The sequence below is a fragment of the Pteronotus mesoamericanus genome, unplaced genomic scaffold (assembly GCF_021234165.1).
Source record: "Pteronotus mesoamericanus isolate MK-2021 breed Mesoamerican mustached bat unplaced genomic scaffold, CSHL_Meso_final contig_22, whole genome shotgun sequence".
NCBI lineage: Eukaryota > Metazoa > Chordata > Mammalia > Chiroptera > Mormoopidae > Pteronotus > Pteronotus mesoamericanus.
This window is the reverse complement of record NW_026555090.1, coordinates 7567194-7587185: the sequence shown is the minus strand read 5'-3', so window position 1 is coordinate 7587185 and position 19992 is coordinate 7567194. Positions and strand designations below refer to the sequence as shown.

At 47.4% G+C, this 19992-nt stretch overlaps 1 protein-coding gene across 2 annotated transcripts in view; it reads left to right on the top strand.

Annotated features, from left to right (window-relative positions):
• The window catches only part of SHISA6 (shisa family member 6), a 273975-nt gene that overhangs the window by 127823 nt on the left and 126160 nt on the right, over positions 1-19992 (top strand). Inside the window, exon 3 of one of the 2 annotated variants that reach the window (XM_054571231.1) lies at positions 2101-2196. The exons of the other annotated variant lie outside the window; for it this stretch is intronic. Within the exon in view, the coding sequence (XP_054427206.1) occupies positions 2101-2196 (96 nt within the window). The remainder of the gene's footprint in view (positions 1-2100; positions 2197-19992) is intronic. 2 annotated transcript variants of the gene reach the window in all.

The following is a 19992-nucleotide window of genomic DNA, read 5'->3' as shown; positions in this document are numbered from 1 at the left end:
CTCCAAGTGCTGGAGTCTGGTTTCCAGAGCCGTGATATGGCCTGGGATATGGGCAGAAGCCTCTTAGTTCAGCTCCAGTAATCCTTTCTGTTCTATTATATTGTGGGCTGTAACCCCAGTATTTTACAGCAGGAGAGACCTCGTGGAAAGCTGTGTGCCCCGAGGAATGAGGTATTTATTCCACGGTGGAGGCTCTGAGGGAAGCAGTGGTAACATTTTCTTACATTCCCGTCGTGCCAGGACCTGGCTCTCAGAGTTTGGTCCTGGGACCCAGAGGCATCAGCATCCCAGGAGACTTGCTAGAAATGCAGGACCTCGAGCCCCATCCCAAATGGACTGACTCAGGAACTCTGGGAGTGGGGCCTGCAGTCGTTTTAACATAACCCCCTGGCTTTTCTGATGCACACTCAGATTTTAGAACACTGGTCTGGGAGAAGGAAGGAAGAGGGTGAACTATGGAGCTCAGAACTTACATGGTGGGTGGTTCTGGGCACCCACGAGGGTCCCAGCAAATGGTCATTGAACCCACATGAATAAACTAAACGTAGGTTGTTTCTCCATTTACTTTGGGCAATGATTCTTCTTGCCCGCAGCACATGAGAATTGCCTAGAGAGCTTCTTGAAAGGACGCTCCCCTAAGCCCAGACTCTAACCCACTGAGTCAGAATCTCGGAGTAGTATCTAGACAGCTGTGTTTTTGAAAAGCTTCCAGATAATTCCAACATGCACCCAAATTGGAGATCTACAAATGCAGAGGATGCCCCACTAAGAAAAAAATGTGATTTAGGTTGCCTTTACACTTATCACATGTTTTTCCATTAGAAATTTATTTTACCTATTTATATTATAAAAATTACCTATTCATTAGAGAAAAAGTGAGAAATATAGAAAATTTGAAAGGAGAGGAAAAAAAAACTTGTATTCCACCTGTTCAAAGACAGTGGTCAGTGCCAGGTGTGTTTTTCAATCTTTTTTTTTTTTTTTTCTGCATTGGTGTGAATTTTTTACAACCTTGTGGTGATATTTACTCTAGCGTTTCCTGTCCACTTTCTAAGTTAACATGACATCTTCGGTCTTTCTGCACACTGTTATAATTTTAAGTACAGCATCAATACACACTTGTAGGAGCGTGACAGAAACATGGCTTCTGCCCATTTTCATGCGCACGTACCCCAGGATGGTGTTTAGAGTCCTTTCTGTCCTTACAACGTAGTATTTCAAGCACATTGTGAACTGTTGCGAATGTCGGAAGCTGAACATTAACTCTTTCTCTTTGAATTTCTTCTTGCAGGGCTCTAACCTGCCCTCTGCTTTCTCTGCCCCACCCCCACAGGCAGACGGGTACATTAGACTGCCGAGGGGTACGATCTTACTGCAGACCCTCAAGACAGGAAAGCACAGAAACCTCTTGCCAAGGTTTTCCAACCGCCATTCCCCTTGTCAGCATCAGCTGACGATGGGTTTCTCCTAAGCCACCAGGCTCTGGTTCCGTAGGACGGCATATGGTTCACAAACATACGCTTATGTAGAGCAGTCCTGACCAGACTCCTGCATCTGAAATTTGGAAAGAAAGAAAACAAGTGAATGAGGCAAGAAAGGGCAGGAAGGAAGCTGAGGCTAAAGAGAGGATGGCAGGACAAGTAGACTGGTGTCCGGTGTGCTTCGTCAGAAATGGCAAAGTCAAGCCGCGTGTCTCCCTTTCCACCCGCTGTGCTTTCAACGTAACCTCCCCGTGCTTTCTTCATTGTTGGACAGGATATATATGTAATATACGCACTTCTGTGCACAGTAATATATAATATATCTAAATATATTTATATATTTATATATGTTACTATATAAATATTTATATGATGACATATATTACATATACTTTATATATTGATAAATATATATTATACATTGATATAATATATATTATACATTTATATAAATTTGTAAAATTGTACATATGTATCTTCTCTCGACTGCTTCTGCCTTCTGACTTAGCCGCTGATTTGCGTTGAGTTCAGCACCGCTGTCGCGTGAGCTGGAGCGGCAACGTTTGTCTTCTTGTGGTGTCATGGATGCGCCAGGTAATTCTGCCCCGTCTTCTTGCAGGACATTATGGGAAGGATGCTTACCGAAGTGGAGGAGCTGATCTCCATAACTTCATCTCATCTGGATTTGTCACATTAGGAAGAGGACACACGAAGGGTACAGTGGAAACCATTTTTTACTAACATACAGAGGTTGCCTAGGGAAACCCCCATCTGAAAAGCGAAGATGGTGTGGAGGCCAGAGGCTTGCCCGGGAAAGAGTAAGCGGGGTGGTTCTGTTGCGGCTTGTGCTGGTGACATGCATGGCTCTGACGGGAGTGGCCAGGAGGTCACGCGCGTGACCTCAGAGGGCAATAATAGACTTCCAAGAGACATGCACCCTGCTCCGCCCACTGTGTGGAGAGGACACGCGCCACCGGCCCCCTGTCGAAGGGGCCGCAGGCCGGCGGCGTGGTGGGAAACACTGCCAATGGATGTGGCAGCCTTTGCAACACGTTCCTTGTCTTCTTGGCTATTATTCCTTTTTTTTTTTTAGCCACATTTTATAAACTGATGTCAATGCTTTGTACTGTGGGTGTCGAAGCCAGCACGCATGTCGAGAGTTTCAGCGTCCTACGTGTGTCTGTGTAAACTCTCTCTGACGTGGACACAAAGGTAGAGGTTATACAGACCTTCGAGCCACAAGCTGAAATAACGTAGCATTTCTGCTGAGCCGCTTTATGACCTAGCTGACAGCTTGCAGAGCATCTGTGCAGGGGGTCTGGAATCCTCCATTCTGTCTTTTGTTTCAACAGAGTCCTGCTAGTGTTGTGAGCATTCTGTCATGCCAAGAGTAACTGGCTCTCTAACTTCTTTGATTACCTCCCTAACACCTGTGTACTGTTATAGAACAACTGTGAATTCTGTGTAGGGATGGCACGTCCCTGTCTTCCTCTGAAATATGTGTCTGTTTTAAGTGTGAGTGAACAAGGAACACTGCAATATTTTCTTACATTCTATGCACCTACTTTTTAAATTCCCTTTGTGATGTGTGTTCATCCTATAGAGAAAAAAATTATCTGTATCTGTGTATGTATTTTCTGTTGTGTCTCTTTGTGTCTAAATAAAGTTTATTGAGGATACAGGTGGCATTTGTGGCTAACAAGGGTTGCAGAATCCAACTGGGACCAGTGGCTCCAGAGGGAGGAGTCGGGCCGCCCCGTGAACCGCTGAAAGACACAATCCTAATCATACCCAGGTCCACTCACACCTGGGACGGCGGGCCCCACGCCATCCGCTGTGTGATAATTACCTAGCACCGTGAAACCAATCACTCTAAGACGTAGCATTTTAAACAATAATAAACATTTATAATCTTGCATAGTTTCCGCAGTTCAGGAACTCAGGAGCCACTGAGCTGGGTGCTTCCAGCCCGGGGGTCTCTCGCAAGGCTACAGTCAAGGTGTCAGCGGGGGCCGCATAGTCTCCAAGCCGGGCTGGGGCTGGCGGACCTGCTTCTGTGATGGGTCTCTCACAGGGCGCTGGCTGTGGGCAGGGCCTCAGTTTCTCCCTAGGATGTTCTCTCTGTGACTACTGGTTTGTCCTCACAGTGTGGTGGCGGGTCTTCCTCAGAGCGGGCGATCCAAGAAAGAGAAAGACAGAAGCCACGATGTCATTTATGACCACCATTTTCACAACATTCTATTGGTTACACAAGTCAGCCCTATTCATAATGGGAGGAGGCTATACAAGGGTGTGAATATCAGGTGCCAAGGGTCATTGAAGGCCCCTTTGGTGGCTGGCTTCTATGCTCCTATGACCCCAAGAGCTATGAGTGTGGATCTTTTGACAGAGCACAGCAACTCTTACTGAGGTTTCTGAACTGCAGTGCTTCTCACCCTTACCCCTGCTCCTTGTAGGCAATGCACCCTGAAACGCCAAACAGCTCAATCAATGAAACTCATGTTATATATACACACGCGTAGAGTTATGGCTCTTGGTTCACACATTCACTTAACAAATATTTCAGGAGGTTTGCTATCTGCTCCGCAATATCCAGAAGTAAACAAAATAGAGTATGTTTTATGGAGCTTATGCCCCATTGGGGGAAGCAGACAAAATAAGTTCTCGATGACAAGGACAAGGAGACAGGGAGTTTTGCGGCAGGAGGCCACTCTGGGATGGGGTGGTGACTGAGCGGAGACCTGCATCCCAGGCACCAGGAAGGCGCTGAGGTAGAGGCTTCCTCATGGGCTCAGGAAGGAGAGAGAGGCCAGTGTGCGTGCAGCGGGTCAGAAGAGGCCGAGGGTGGAAGGAGATGGGATCGGAGAGACGGGAGCCAGATCACGTATTGATCAGGCTGTGGACATGAGCCTGCTTTCAAATTAACCAGACCTCTGCCAGAGCAACATACAGGTCATTCTCTATCTGCACCTGTCCTTTAAGTCACTGCCACCTGGAGCATCCAGGAAGCCTTACCCTGCCTTTGCGTGGAGGGCTTTGCTGTGGCCACTGCTTGTTAGCTCTCCCTCTTCCCTTGCTGTGTAGCCTCGCCTGGCCCTCCTGTGTGTGCGTGGCCTCCCCGAGTTCGTCACCTCTACCAGATCTTCCCCATTCTCTTCCACCCAAAGGCCTCTGAAACCTCCCCTTTCCAGGAATGTATCTTGTGTGTATTTTTTTATTTAGATAATAACTAAAGTTTCATGAGCAAAGACACTGGGGGTTGGCGGGGGGAGAGGGGAACGCTCTGGAATAAGGGTCTCTTTAGTCCCCACACAGCCTAGTTCTCTGGAAACAGGCCAAGCTCCATTCCCGCTTCCTTCAGGGCAAACCAAGCTCACCTCTCAGTGGTGCCTGGAAGCATGTAAATGCCCCAGGGAAGCGGCCACTCAGAGGTCTCTAACATGGCACCCTTCTCCCTCACGTATGTTTAATTCCCTTCCATTCCATGTCTTTCTTTCCTCGTTCTTTTCTGTTAACTCCATTACTGCCTTTTTCTGGTCCCTCTTCCTTTCTTCTTTTCCCTACATTTGCCCAAGGCCTGCTGGTGGCACCTGACCACTGTGTGGACCCCGCATGACTCTCAGAACTCATGGGGTAGCCAGTGCGTGCTTTAGAAGGAATGCCTTGCCCCATGAACCCGAGACGGATTATCTAAGATCTGAGCATTATGGTCCCTGTCCTAGGTGGCACCGGTAGCCTTCACTGGAAGTGTGGATGACCCCCGTCCCACGTCCCATTTCACAGACCCTGGCGGCGCTAGGAGATAGAAGCTCACACCAGCTTCAGGGAGGAGGACTCCAGTTTCAGGGAGCCCTTGCTCTCCTCAAGTTACAGGGGAACCACGGAAACTGCAGCGGCTGAGTTCACCTGCCCAAGTACTAGCGAGCAGGTAGCACTGTTCCGTTCCAAATGCAGGCCTGCTCCCCCAGCTTGAGCTCCCAACCACCGTGTGTCCTGCCTCTTGACGGTGGGAGGGGCCGAGGCCGCGTGAGGGCTACCGTGTGCCATGGGAGCCCCACCTTGGTGGGCACTCAGTAAACAACGGCCGTTGCTTATTAGAGGTACATTGTACAAGACAGGAAGTGACAAAAAGGACATGGACCAAGAAGTAGAGCATTAACCCCATGTTAGCAGCATCTGTCCTTTCAGAAAGGAAGTTCATTCGCCTTTAATGATTTTTCAGGGTCTATCTACATCTACAGAGACCCTATTCTATTTAGGCAGTTTGTTTAAAATCTATCAGGCAGGCTCGTTTTCTTCTTGAGTCTGGTAGAAAGAGCCAGAAGAACCTTCCCTGAAGCTCTTACACATCAACAGTGTTAACGCCAGTGACTCACTGGTGCCCCGCAGGCCATCCCAGGCCTCAGTCCTTCGGGGCTAAGTGCAGCGCCCCGTCCCCTGCCCTCAGGCAGGTTGCAGAGCCTGCCGTGCTGGTTGCATCTGCCCCTCTTCTGGGGTTCTGCTCCGCTCCCTAGGTCCTTTCTACCATTCCAGGAGCCAGCGAGAGGCGTGTGTGTCTATGGGCGAGCGGGCAAGAGGGAGAGGGGCCCCATAGCCTTTGCCGAAAGGTGGGAACTCCAAAGCGGTTGCCACTTTGTAGGAGGCAGACACCGTTGCCCAGGTAGCCATTCATTTCAGGTAAGCATAGGAGCTGAGGGTGCCAGACACTGTTGTCGGCGTTGAGGACATAGCAGACAGCAAGAGACAATGGAAATCAAGAAAGAGAGAAGTAAATATATGAAGTATGTCAACATGGAGTTAAGAACTATGGAGCAAAATGAGTCAAGGAATGGAGGGGCTGAGTTCCCATTTTTAGAAGAGCATCCAGAAGGTTTCAGGAAAAGGTGACATTTGAGCAAAGACGAAGGAGGTGAAGGACCAAGTCAGCTGGATTTCCGGGGGAGGTCCTCCCGGGTTGGGGGAACGGCAATGGCTCGCCCACCTGGCTTGCATGGGGACAGCTGTGAGGTGGGAGCAGAGGGAGCCATGCGTGAGCAGCAGGGGTTGGGTCAGAGAGGGGCCGGGGCTCCACCACACAGGGCGCGGGGAGGGGGAGGGGGGCGTTGAAGGCACTGGATTCCAGGTGGGGCGGATGAAAGGCAGAATGTTTTCCGCCTGAGGCATTAGGAAGATGGAAGGCTGGGAGAGACAGCGTTTGGGTGCAGGCTGAGGATGAGGTAAAATCACTCTGACTTCATATTAAGTTCTAGATGCTTATTAATAATCCATGTGGAAATGTCAAGTTCACAGGAGATGTCCTGGCTGGGCATATAAATGTGGGAGTTTCCAGCTCATGGAGCCTGGAGCCTGGGTGAGATCAGCTAATGAGGAGGGACCCCCTGTGGAGTCTAGTCAAGCAGGGGGTCCAGGAAGCAAGACAATCATGGCAGACTGGTGTCTTGGACATCAAGGGGGAAACAAACAAGGGTTTCTGAGGGAGGGAGCGAGCTGCTGTTGTGCGCCGTAGAGAGGCCCGATGAGATGAGACCTAAAGCGACCACCGGGTGTGACGTGGAGGTCACTGGTAACCTGGACAAGGGTGTTTTTGGGATGGCAGTGCGCACGTCTGTCCAGATGGACGTAAGGGAGAGTGGATGATGTCCGGATGTGATTCTGCGTGACCTGAGCAAACTGAGCAGGGGGAAGAGGAGGGCTCACTATGCTAGCCTCTCTATTTTGGGATATCTTTGAAATGCTCCATGATAAAAACTACAAAAGATTTTTAAAATAAGAGAATGGAAGAAGAGGAATAGAAGATGGCAGGTAGAGTCTTAGAGTTCCATGTAAAGGAGAGTAGAGAATGCGGGCAGTCGCTGGGAGTATGACCTAAAGAGAGACTTTTGTTTGTCTGTCTGTCTGTTTATTGCTAAGAGGGGAGAAATCACCGCACACTTGTATGTACAGGAACGATCCAGTAAAGCAGGGAAAATTGAAACTGCGAGTGTGGAGGGGGTTTCAGAAGTGATGTCCTTGACGGATGGAGCCCCTGCCACCCAGGCGGAGGGGCTCGCCTTAGAGTCACACAGAACGCGGAGGGTATGTGACCGCAGTGCCTGCATAGGACACATGCGATTGGTGCTCAGTGATTTGGGGAGCAGGCCCATCAGCTGTGAGTACGGGTTAGGGGGACCAACCATCCCGGTTTGCCCAAGACTGTTGCCATTTTAGTGCGGAAAGGCCTGTGTCCTCAGACCCTCGCAGTCTCTGGTAACGGGGTAGCCGGTCACGCTCGTGAAGATGTCTGAGCAGGCCCACCCGCACAGCATCGCTGTGGCTCATCTCCGGAGCCTGTAGTGGACTGAGGACACTGCGGCCTTGGGCTGACACCTGCGCAGCCCCTGAGCACTCAGGGCCTTGGGATTGGGCTTCTCTGAGACCGCCTGGGGGCGGAGAGAAGGCCGGGACGTGAGAAGCGCTGCCCTGTGGGGGCCCTTCCAGAACAGAGCGGCTTTATTTTGTCTAAATGATGGCCCCTGGGGACTAGGCTGGATATGGCCCCTCCCGCGGCCCAGCCACTCCCCACGGGCCCGAGGCAAAAAGCGAAGGGGGAGTAAATGCAACAGCGTGGCGGGGGCATCGGAGCCGGGGCTGAGCACAAAGCTGGAGGAACCACCATCCTGCTGCCTGTTCGGAAATCTCAGCAACAAGGGGAGCAGCCCGGCTGCTTAAGCCCCCAGATCTGAGGAGGAGGAGCGGTGGTCTGGAAGGAGGGGCTGCAGGGATTTGAGGGGCTGGGCCCAGGGCGCCAGCTCCCTGACAGGAGAATGAAGCAGAGATGGGTTCTAATGTTCAGAAAACAGCAGGTGTTAGCCAGGCCTGAGTCTGGTTTAGGAGGAAGAAGAGGGCGGGGCAAGGGAAAGCAAGGACCAGAGCCTTTTTTTTTTTTTTTTTTTTTTTAATTCTCACCCGAGGACATTTTTTTCCTTGCTTTTGGAGAAAGAGGAAGGAAGAGAAAGAAACACTGATGAGAGAGAGAAGCATCGATTGGTTGCCTCCCATACATGTCTGGAGCGGGGATCAATCACACCTACAACCCTTCGGCTCTGGGATGATGCTCCAGCCAACTGAGCCGCACCAGCCCGGGCGGACCAGAGCCTTTTGGTCCATGTGATGAGTGGGAGATGGAAGAGGGCGAGAGGTGGGGGAGCTTTTGGTGATGACGAGGTCTGAGCGGTGGGGGGCTGCACAAAGGGGAGAGGCAATCAAAACTGAGGGCAGGGCCCTGTTTGAGCCTCGCCAGGCTCCACGTGGGCTGGGGATGCGTCCCAACCAGCGCTGTTCTCCTTGGCGCCCTCCCTCAGCCCTTTCCCGGGCCCCACTGCTGGTCCGCGCCCCATGCGCCCCCTGGATGTAGGCTCACCTCTCCCGCGGCCCATTTGTCTGGGAACTGCCGTGGCTGTATGCGATGCAGGTTTGAAATCAGGTCTTCTCTCCCAGAACGAAAGAATGAGTGCGTAGGCTTCTACAGAACTGCAGGCTGCCACCCCCAGACCAGGGTTGGAGCGGGAGCCTTCAGACCATCCTGCAAATACAGCAAGGGGACCCCTGAGCCATTTGGCTAAAGAAATCCAGCTTAGATATTTCCACACTCTGTGGGCCCAGGGGAGTGCGTGGGTTTGACTAAACCAAGGTGTTCACTGGCTGGACTCCAGATAAAATACAGAACTCAGAGGCGTCGGGTATCCATGGCAACAGTGGGCCTGGAAGCAAGACAGAGGGAAGGTTGGGTCTGGCTTGCCTGAGGTTGGCCTCTGAGCCGTACCACCTGGGAGCATGCCTACCTGTCCCTCTCCGTGGGCAAAGGGAGGGCAGAAGGAGGGGGCCGAGGGCACTGACGGGCGAAGCTGTCTGCTGGTTCTGATCTGCACACGTGGGACAGCTGCCTCTGAACTCTGTGCCCGCTCACTCCTGATGAACGGCCGACCGTCGAGAATAGGGCGTTGAGTCTGTGTGTTCAGATTCACGCTGAGGTATTTCTTACGCTCCAGGCCAGCACACGCAGGCTGCCCTTATGCTCAGGACAGTATGTGGTGTCAGTGGGATTGCACTATTTGTTAGCACTGAGTCAATCACAAGGGGACTAATTGGTTAAAATGGATTGCATCGGAGGCAAAACTGGGTCTGCACCAGTGTTGACTTTGATGCTTACCCAGTGAGCTCATTTCTCCGTGTAACTGCTGTTCAAACAAAATAAAGGGAAATAAAGCAAAAACAAACCCCAGTGCAATACCTTTGAGAGTTTCAGAATTGGATACTTATGTTTGCGATCTCAGCCATGTTGCTCAAAGGCAGCCATTCTACAAAGCCCCCTTTCTCACGCTGGCCCTCCAACAAGAGCGCCTATGGCCCCTCAGGAAGCAGAAGGGGGCTGGCCCAGGTTCTGTCTCCACCCAGTTAGTTTTGGCAGCAGTTAAATCTTGCAGCCCAATCTGAGGAGCATGGCGCTCTGGACCCACTTCCTGAGCCACCCAAGAGTCCACCTCTAAGGTAGGGCCACCCAATTTGCCATTGAGAGATCCACTCGAGGCACCGAGGAAGTTGGTCCACAAGCTTTCCGCACCCCTCTGGCTCACCTCGTTCTAATGGCAGTACTCGGGTTGAAATGGCATATTGGTAGGTGATGCGGCATCTAAGCTGTCACCCAACTGCCACTACCTGGGTTAATGGTGGCACAGAGAAACATTCCTGTCCATGAGTTGGTTGGCTGAGTGCTGGACCATACATGTCCCTCTTTAATGCTTGTTTGTGGGCCTGCTGCCATTGGCGTATGCAGGGTGCCGGGCCAACCCACGGGGACAGTCTCCTGGGCAGGTGTAAGGAGAGGAGGGAGGATACAGGGCAGAGGAGGAGAGTCAGGAGGTGCTGTAAGTCTCCGCTGTACGTTGAGAAGTTTCAACTCTTACCCATGGGGGATGTGGATGTTCTCAAAAGAGGAGTAACCCAGGTACAGGTAGGTGTAGCCAGAGAGAAGTCTCTTCGGTACCTTGAAGTCAGGGAAACATCCCTCACTCCTCAGCTGCTGCCAGCCCGACTCTCCTCTGCCCTGGCAGGAGTGGGAGGCACACAAGGTGCCGTTGCTACCCTGGGTCTCGATGGTCTCTTTACACCCTCCTTGGGAGAGGATAGAGGGTCATACTCTGTCTTCCCAAGTCCAGCTTGCCCAGCCAGAGGTCGGGTAGCTCAGAGCTGTGCTCTTCTTGTTTCCAGTTGCTTCCTAGTGCCAGACCTGAGCGTCTTCCTGCCATGACCTATGGCTCAAATGGGCCGAGGGGTGGTGTGTGGCCAGTACTCTCTCTTCCTGGCATTGCTCTTGGCACTGACTGGTCGTCTGAGTTGGGAATCTCCCCTTCCCATGAGCCAGTCCTTGGCATTGGCCCTCCTCCTTCTCGGCTGCTCACTGCCAAGTCTCAGAAACCCGACAGCTAAGCTAGGTGGCCATCAATCCCGGGAGGGTGGTAGGAATGCCACCTCCATGCCAGCTGGAGTCTGTGACCAGGAGAGGACGGTCTCTCAGTCAACAGTTACCGGGATTTCCTGGTGGCCTAGAAGTGGGACAGAGCGCTGATGTTTGCAGGTCCTTGGGATGCCACTCTCTGGAAGACAACCACCTAAATCCATGTCTCTGCCTTATGCAGATTTTCTGTGTAGCGGAAGAAAGAAAGCCAGCCTCAGCCTCAGTCTTACTCCCCTCCCAGTAGTGAGGTGAACGTCCCTCATTACATGGTTGTAAAAGAAGAAAAATGGGGAGAAGAGTCATTGAAGTCAGACATGTTTGTCTGCTCCTGTCTCTATCACTTGCTAGCTGTGTGACCTTGACCTCTATGACATTTATCTATGAAATAAGGCAGTAATAACACCTACTGCACAGGGCTAGTGTGGAGTTGTAGATGATGCATGCACCAGAGCGCTAAGCATGCAAGCAGTGGTCGCTCCGCCTGTCCGTCATGGCTCCCGAGCGCTGTAGAACCTTGTTACTGAGGGTCACATGAGGACCAGCCATGTGGGCATCCCCTGGCAGCCAGTGAGGCGCAGAGACTCTGGGGCCCCATCCTGAACCTGCTGAATCAGAACCGGCATTTCAGCAAGATCTGCGGGTGACTCATAGCACATTCAAGTTTGAGCAACGTTGCTGTGGAAGAATTTTTGCTCTAAGGGTGGTTCCTCGATGGTCTTCAAGGTCACTTCCATTTTGGAGATTCACTGACCATGAAGTCTCATTTGATATGTAGCCGAGGAAGGAAGAGTAATTTGAGGGGGAACACTGAGCCCAGAGAGGTGACGCACACAGACCTTCTAAGACTCCAGTGTCCTGTCCCAGATGTCAGAATCATGGAGTTTTGTCTGTTTCAATAAAACTGAAGTATGAGTTGAGGAAGACACGAAAAACAGGGCCTGCCTTCCCAAGCCAGGCAGCACGAGTCCTGCCAATCGATGGGCAGGCCCACGAGGTAGATCCTGGGGACAGCCAGCAAGGGGCTCACAGGGGGAAAATGCTGCCCCTGAATGGTGGGGTCCTAAATGGCCTCCATCAGGACGCAGGATTTAAGATGGCCCTTGTAGGACAGGGGGCGGGACGTGACGCGCCAAGAGTGAGGCAGGTGGGCGTTTCGGAAGGGATGCCTCCGGGGCCAAGAGCTGGAAGTAGAAATGCCCGTGTGAGGGGGGCATAAAATGCCTGCGGGCGGGAGCAAGAAAGTGGGGGGGGGCACAGGACACCTGTAGGGGCCGCAGGAAATGGGACTGGAAGGGTGAGCTGGAGACAGTGTCCCGAGCCCTCCCAGGCCCACAACAGGGGCTGGGTTCATAATCCTAGTGGATTATCACCTTTCTACTCCTCGGCCTTTAAGAATGACACTGAGAAACAAGACAAGTAGGTGGAAAGCTGCCCTCTGTGGGAGGCCGACTCCATGGGCAGAGCTGGACCCGGCAAACATATGGTCAGCTCCCAGAGGTCTGTTCCCGCCACCCAGAGGGCCCTCCCTTCATCAGTCCGGTGTGGCTCTGGCTGTGGAGCTGAAGGGGGTCAAGGAGGCCCATCGGCTCAGGGCAGAGCTCTGCCCCAGACACGGAGCTTCTGGCTTGAGGTATTGATACCGTGTCAGTCCTCAGTTTCCCGGTGTAAATCAGAGCATTGAAGATTAATATGACCTTTGTTTTCTGAGATTCTGGGGTGGTTTCAGGATAAGCCACCTCCTAAACGTAGAACTGCAGCATAGAATACGGCAGGCAGCTTTTCCCATGGAGAGGGCTTGGCTTTGAGTTTAACCTCCCTACACGTTCCCAGAGAGGCCTGTTCTTCTGGTCTCACTCTAAGATTCTTGCAAGAGGCAGTCCACATATTTGCATAATACTGGAGAGAGATGATTTTTTTTCCAAGGTTAATAGCAGATTGTTCATAGTTCATACCTGAAAGCCCACTAGCTATGCATAGATGTACACCCTAGGTCCAGACGGCCAGAGCTTATAAAGTATTCATTCCTTGAGTAAGATTGATATTATTCCTTGTTCTCTTCATCTGCTTCCCAGTGAAACATTTCAGTTTTGCCCTGGGAGGGTAATTCTGGGGAAACATAATGATTTTTTTTTTTTTTAAACTAAGAGCAATTGAACACAGCTGCCTGAAGCCTGACCCCTGAATCCATTCAACTGAAATAGAGGCTGTGTGGCAGGGATGCCAGCTATGCCCAGATCAGATCTTGGCTGATCTGACAGAAGCTTGTGTTTGTGCAAATGAAAGTGGGGGTCCCTCAGCAGATGTGGCACCCCAGCTCCTCGGGTGCTCAAGTAGAACCCTGCACGCCGTCCTTACCAGCTTTCTTTCCCTCACCACCCACAGCCAAGTCTATTACCATTCCGTGCCATTCCTCACCGCTTGCCCCTCCCTTAGCCAGCCTCCCAGTCCACAGCCCCCTCCTCTCCCATCTAGACAACCTGCAAAGACCCCCCGCAAGGAGTTCCATTCTTGCCCCAACATCCTGTCCTCTATTGAGCAGCCAGATGATCTAACTTATTCTCGTTTAACCTGATTTACTGTAATCTGATTGACCTAATCTGACCTAAAGCTAAAGTCTATTGTCACATCTGTTTTATTAAGCCTCAGAGGCTCTCCGCTGGACCCAGAGTCTTAAATACTAACCCTGACTGTTTGGAATGGAGCTTGCCCATCATAAAACTACTGGCTGAGTTCAAAACTCTTAAATGACAGTGTGTTCACACTCTCCCTCCCCATCTGTTTGGCCGTTGACAAAGGTCAGGAGCAGAGCAAATACGTGGCATGCAAGGCCTGCGCCACCTGGTCCCTGCTGACTGCTGGAGCCGCTTAGGATACTGTTCTCCTTCCCCTTCAGTGCACCCCAGCCAAAGTCGGTTAGCATTCTATTCTCCTCTCCTTAGGGCCTTTGCACAAGCTGTTTCTTCTGTCCAGAATTTTCTCCTTGGTCCTAACAGACCAGTCTACTTGTCGTTCAGGTCTCTATTTGAATTTCCCTTCTTTGACTAAGCCTGCCTTGCCCTTCACATGGAAATTAGATCTTCCATTATGTTTTCTGATTGTACCCTTAATATTGACCTTCCCATACTCTTTAAAAAATATTTTTAATATGTTTGATTTCTTGCCTGGTACCTGTCTTTGCCTCTAAGTCTATGAGTAGGGCCACAGCTGGGTATGTTTACCACTGTGCGCCCTGTGGCTGGCACAGTGCCTGGCTCATAGTTGATGTTCACTGGGTATTCGTGAATGAAGGAGTGACGGATGAATGGGTGAAGGAATGAACTGAAGCAACACTAAACTGGGAGTCAAGAAACTTGAGAAGCTGTTGCAGATGAATGTTGTCTTGGGAAAATTGCTTCTCCCCTCTTGGCTCCTATCTCCCTGCCTATAAACCTCTTCTGCAAGATGCTGCCTGGTCCTCCTGTGCCAGGACACGTGGATGTGTGCTGAAGCCCAGGTCACAGGTGGTGTAAGCAGTTTTCCGTGTCCTTTCATCAGTCACCTCCAGAGCTGTTCTCCACCCCCTTACGCCTCTGTGAGAATTGGCCCCTCTCTGTTTCCCATTTCACTGTACTCTTTATGGCTCCAATCATGTGCATTGTAAACACCCAAAAAGTGTACAATAGAGTCACCATCTTGCATCTTGCTTTTTAAACGTACTGTGGCTTGGAGATCATTCCATATCTGCGCAGATAGATCTAGCTCAATCATTTTTCCCCAATGGTTGCTAAATAATTTATCCTGTTACAGCATCATTTATATAACCAATATTAGGCCTACCGCTTGCTTTCTTTTTATTACTTTATATCTTTTAAATGTTTTTATTGAAAAATGATTTCAGAATTACATAGAAGTTACAAAAGGAATACAAAAAAATTCCTGTATACCTTTCAAATTCTTCAAATTTTAACATTTTCTTACTTTTGTTTTATCATTGCCTCTGTTTCTCTCTCTATATGTGTGTGTATACATGTTATATGTAGATACAAACATACATATATGCATTTTATTTCTAAAAAACATACATGCATAATTGTTTTTTTATCCTCACCTGAGGACATTCTTATTGATTTTAGAGAGAAGGGAAGGGAAGGAGGGAGGAAGAGAAACATAGATGTAATAGAGAAACATTAATAGTCTGCCTCTCATATGCGCCCCAACTGGTGACTGAACTCTGAACCCAGGCATGTGCCCTGACCAGCAATCAAACAGGCTCCCTTTCAGTTTACAGGACAATGCACCAACCAGCTGAGCCACACTGGGCAGAGCATTCAATTATTTATTTATGTATTTATTTTTTTAATATTTGAGAGTAAGTTGCAGGTGTGATGACCCTTTACCCCTCGACACTTAAATATGCATTTTTCTAAAATCAAGGACATTCTCTTATATATCCACAGTATGATTATCAAAATCAGAAAATTAGCATTGATAAAATACCATTATCTAATATAGTTTCTATTCAAATATACCACTAATGTCCCTAGCAAAAAGAAAATGTCGTAGCAAAAAGTTATTTTCTTGGCTCAGGTTCACATGTTGTTTTGTTTATAGTTGGGGTTTCCTTCCCATTTTGACAAGTGACTGGTTATATTTGTGTATATGAAGGCTGTTGATTTCTGTGTGTTAATTATATATCCTGCTGTCAATTTATTTTATTGCTTGAGTTATGTTTATCATTCACATTCCAGCTACACACATCATGTACAGTATCATATACAGCTACACACATCATGTACAGTATCATATACGGATAGGAGTAACTTTGCTTCTTCTTTAACTTTGATTTCTCTTGTCTGATTGCATTGGCTTAATACCACTAGTAACATGTCGAATAGTAATAGAGATAGAGGGCGTCCTCGTCTTCTGACATTAGTGAAAATGCTCTGTATCTTCCTCATTGCTCTCTTTAGGACCAGAGTAGACAGGTAGGATAGATAGATAGATGATAGATACATAGATGATAGCTAGAAATGCTAGAAATATATGTTGACTCAGATTAATTCACAATAAAAAAGTATCCCTCAATTCCTATTTTCCTAAGCTTATAAAAATCAGGAATGAGTACTGAATTTTGTCAAAAGCTTTTTCAGTATCTATGGAGATAATTTATGATTTTTCCCTTAGATCTATTAATATGGTGAATAAAAGTAATGGGGAACCTAACATTGATTCAACCTTGCATTTCTAGAATAAATCTCACTTGGCCACATTCTATTATTTTTTCATATGGTATTGGATTCTATCTGTTAATGTTTCATTTAGTATTTTGTATCAATATTCATGAATGACACTGGTTTCTAGTTTTCTTTCTCAGGCTATTGCTGTCATGTTTAATATCCACATAACACTGGCTTTATTAAAGAAATTGGGAATCTTCTTTCATTTTCAAAGCCCTGGAATCATGTGTTCAACATTGGAACTATGAAATAATTCTACAAAACCATCATGGCCTAGTGGAGGGTAGTCATTAATTTTCACTACAAGATGTATATTTTTTATTTAATTAATTTAAAAGAATTTAGTATTTAAGTTGGTTTATATGTATTGCTTTATAGTAGTTACTTTTTTAACTTAATGTTTTATGCTCCTTAGTCTCGAATGTTTATAATTAATGTTTCTCATCTAGTTTATCAGTTTTTACTGAATCTTCTTACTTATACCTTTGCCTATACAACAATTGGTATATTTATTCTACTTTCTCCCCCCATTTTTTTAGTTGCATTATTTCAACCTTGGTATATATAGCATCTGTTCATTAGTCATATACTCTCCTAACAACCTGTGCTTTAGTCTTTGAAATTAGATATAGATATATTGATGTTGATATTGATACAGATGCCCATCATGAAGTTTTCCTGTTCATCTCATGGCTGGATAAAGTTCATCTTCCAATACCTTGCTCAGGAAGGGCTCATGGACGTAGAATTCCCTGTTGTAACTTGAAACTGTTGTGCAACCTTGACACTTGAAGCTTGCCTAGTGATAAAATTCTAGGTTCACACTTTCTTTCCTTGAGTTTACTTTTTAATGCTTCTCCACTGTTACCTTGCTTTGTATGTTATTTTTTGAGAAGCCTGATGACAGATTAATTCTTCTAACTTTGTAAGTTATTCGATCTTTTTGCCTGAAAGCCCTGATAATTTTTTTCTTTATCTTTGAAGTCTGTTAGTTTCACTATGACATCAGAGATGATCATTCTGAGTGCATTTTGCAAGTACTTGTTGGGCTCCCTCAATATTTAAAGAAAGCTTTATTGAATTGTTTTTTATATATGTTATCTCCCATGGGTTTGTTTTTCTTCTTAAGGGACTCCAGTTACAGATATGCTGGTTTTTTCTTTGCTGTCTTCCCATGCAACCACTTTCTATCAAATTCTTTTTGCTTTCATTAGTTTATTTTCTGACTTTCCTAAATTGTTGATGAGGTGAGGATTTACAAGCATGACTTCTGTGAGTGGTAATGGGGAGCTCGCTGGAGAGCACCGCGCCTTCTCCAGGCTGCACCGTGAGAACCCGGAACAGCCTGGTGGGACTGCGGCCCTGTCCCAGGCCTCAGCTCTGGCCGCCTGCAGAGGGCAGCCCTCGCACCTGCCTGTGCCGTGGCCGGGTGGTGATCCACTGGGTGTCAGCATCCCTTCCGAGAGCCCCATGGCATGGATCAATGAGGATGACCTCAGAGAATCTATACGTGGAGTCTTCACCAACCTAGTGAGAACTCAGGACACTGGGAGCCCCACAGTGGCACCCAGCTTGCTCCTCGGCAACAGACTGAAGGCTCCCAGCAAACATTGCTGGTTATACCATGTTGCATAGTTGCTGTAGGTCACACCCTTAGGACCAGGGCGTTTGCGGCCACCACGGTGCATACGGATCCTATGTATGACAGAACCTTGCTTGGCCTTGTATCCCAGCCTGCGCACTTTATCAGGTGGGAGGGGCGCGGGGCCCTGTGGAGCGCGGAGAGCAGGTGGGTACTGCTGGCAGCGCAGGTTGAGAAGGAAGCGCATCACATCGACTGCTCCCTCCTCCACAGCTCCTGGGTGCACCTGTGCCCACCTTGGCTTACCTGATGGCTGCGGCCAGACGGAAAAGAAGTAGCTCATTAGTTCATTGTTATTCTCGATTGCTCTCTTGCCTTTCATCGACAACTTTAGTAAATTTTATTTTGACTCTCTTTGGCATCTTGTACATTAGTCTTTATTTTGTCTTCTTTTTCTTTCATATCTTTTCTGAGTTCAATGAATTCTTTTAAATTTCTATTTCTTTTTTGCAATTCATTTTTAGTTTTTGGATTTTTGTTTTAAGGATTTTCTTTTGGTAACTCCAAAAATGTCTTTAAAGTGGTTTATTTTAGAGTGTTGTATTCCATTTTCTTCTGCTTAATGGCTATTTTTGTGTAGTGTTGGAAGAAAATTGTTATCAGTAGAGGTTTTGGGAGTCTCATTTTATGTTTTTAACAGGAGATTTGTATGCCTTTATTCACATTTCTTCTATCCAGTTGTTGATTTGGTGCATTTAAAGATTACTGTTTTATTTATTTATTTACTTATTTTAAGATTACTATTTTAATGGTAGTCTTTTCTCTTTTCATTTTTTGTTTTAAATTTACTCGTATATTTTTATAAGCATTTTATTCCACTTATTGGGGTCCCATAGGTTAAAGCATTACATAAATTTTAGGTGTACAACTTCATAACATGACATCTTTTTACTGTATTATGTGTTCGCCACCCAAGGTTTAGTCTCCTTCCTTTTCTATTAGTATAGAAAATACAATTTCTCTAATGGCTTTGCTGCTGCTGTTGTTGTTGTTATTATTATTAAAGTGATATGTGTCCTCTCATTTTTTTCCCCTTTTGTATGATGGGACTCCCAGTTCCTCCCCTGTACTTCTTTTCCCTCTTACCAGTCAATCCCCGAAGAGCTTCTCTCTCTTCCTTGTTACCCTCTTCTCATCTGGAAGCAATGCGTTAGAAGGCTGTCATGTTCAATTGCATTTAGTCACTCCTTTGACCTACCAGGACACTTTTTCAGTGTTTTCATACTTCGGGTGAATGTTCTCAATTGTGCAAAATTTTCCTTTGGCCTGCTGCCGTCTCTCTTCTTCTCTCTTTTACTTAGTTGTTTCTTTGTTTTTTTCTCTCCCTAGATTGTCCTTGTTCACCATAAGGCTTGTATCAGAAGTCAAACATTACTTGCTGAGATTTATTTATTTTTAGGAAAAGTAATTTAAAACCTGAGCATTTTCTGGTTATACTGAGCACATAGATAGAAATGACAGGGCTGGAATTAAGACCAGAGCTGCCTGATAAGAAAGCTTTCGGTTGTATTAAACAGTGGAAAGATGCATAGGGGTCGTGGAATGTGCAGGTGTATGGATAAAGCCACCCATGCGAAGCAAAGTCATACTTGGTCAGGCATAGTGCATGGCCTTGTATAATGTAATGTAGTCCTCACTTCCTACTTTTGCTGCTGATTATGGAAAGCCCTAATCAGTTAGTATTAATTCTACTAATTGGGTGTAGGACTAAATATTGTATTGTTGACAAATATGGAATTATATGACCACCCCATTTTTCATTTTCCTAGAAAGGCAGATGCAAGACCACAGAAATCAGCAACCTTTAAGGAAACGTTGAGCCATGCTGAAGGTGAGGGGTGAAGGTGACGAAACTCTTCAGTTAAAGAACCAATCACTGCTTCCAAAGGTCCCTGATAAAAATTAAATCTCCAGATCTAAGGACTTGTCTTAGTCTTCAGTTGCTTGTTTTTCTTTTTCTCCAGGATTTGTTACTGTAGACCTCCCACTCTTACTTGAAAGTAATTTTTCCATGATGCCAGACTACAGTTTTTCTATGACCATGCCTTCTTTTTCTCCTTTTCTGCGTATAGTTCCCTTCCATTGCTCCACAAGTATTCATATTTTCCAAGCTCCGCATTAACTCTCTATTCTTTGCTTTCTTGAAACTTTCCATTAGAG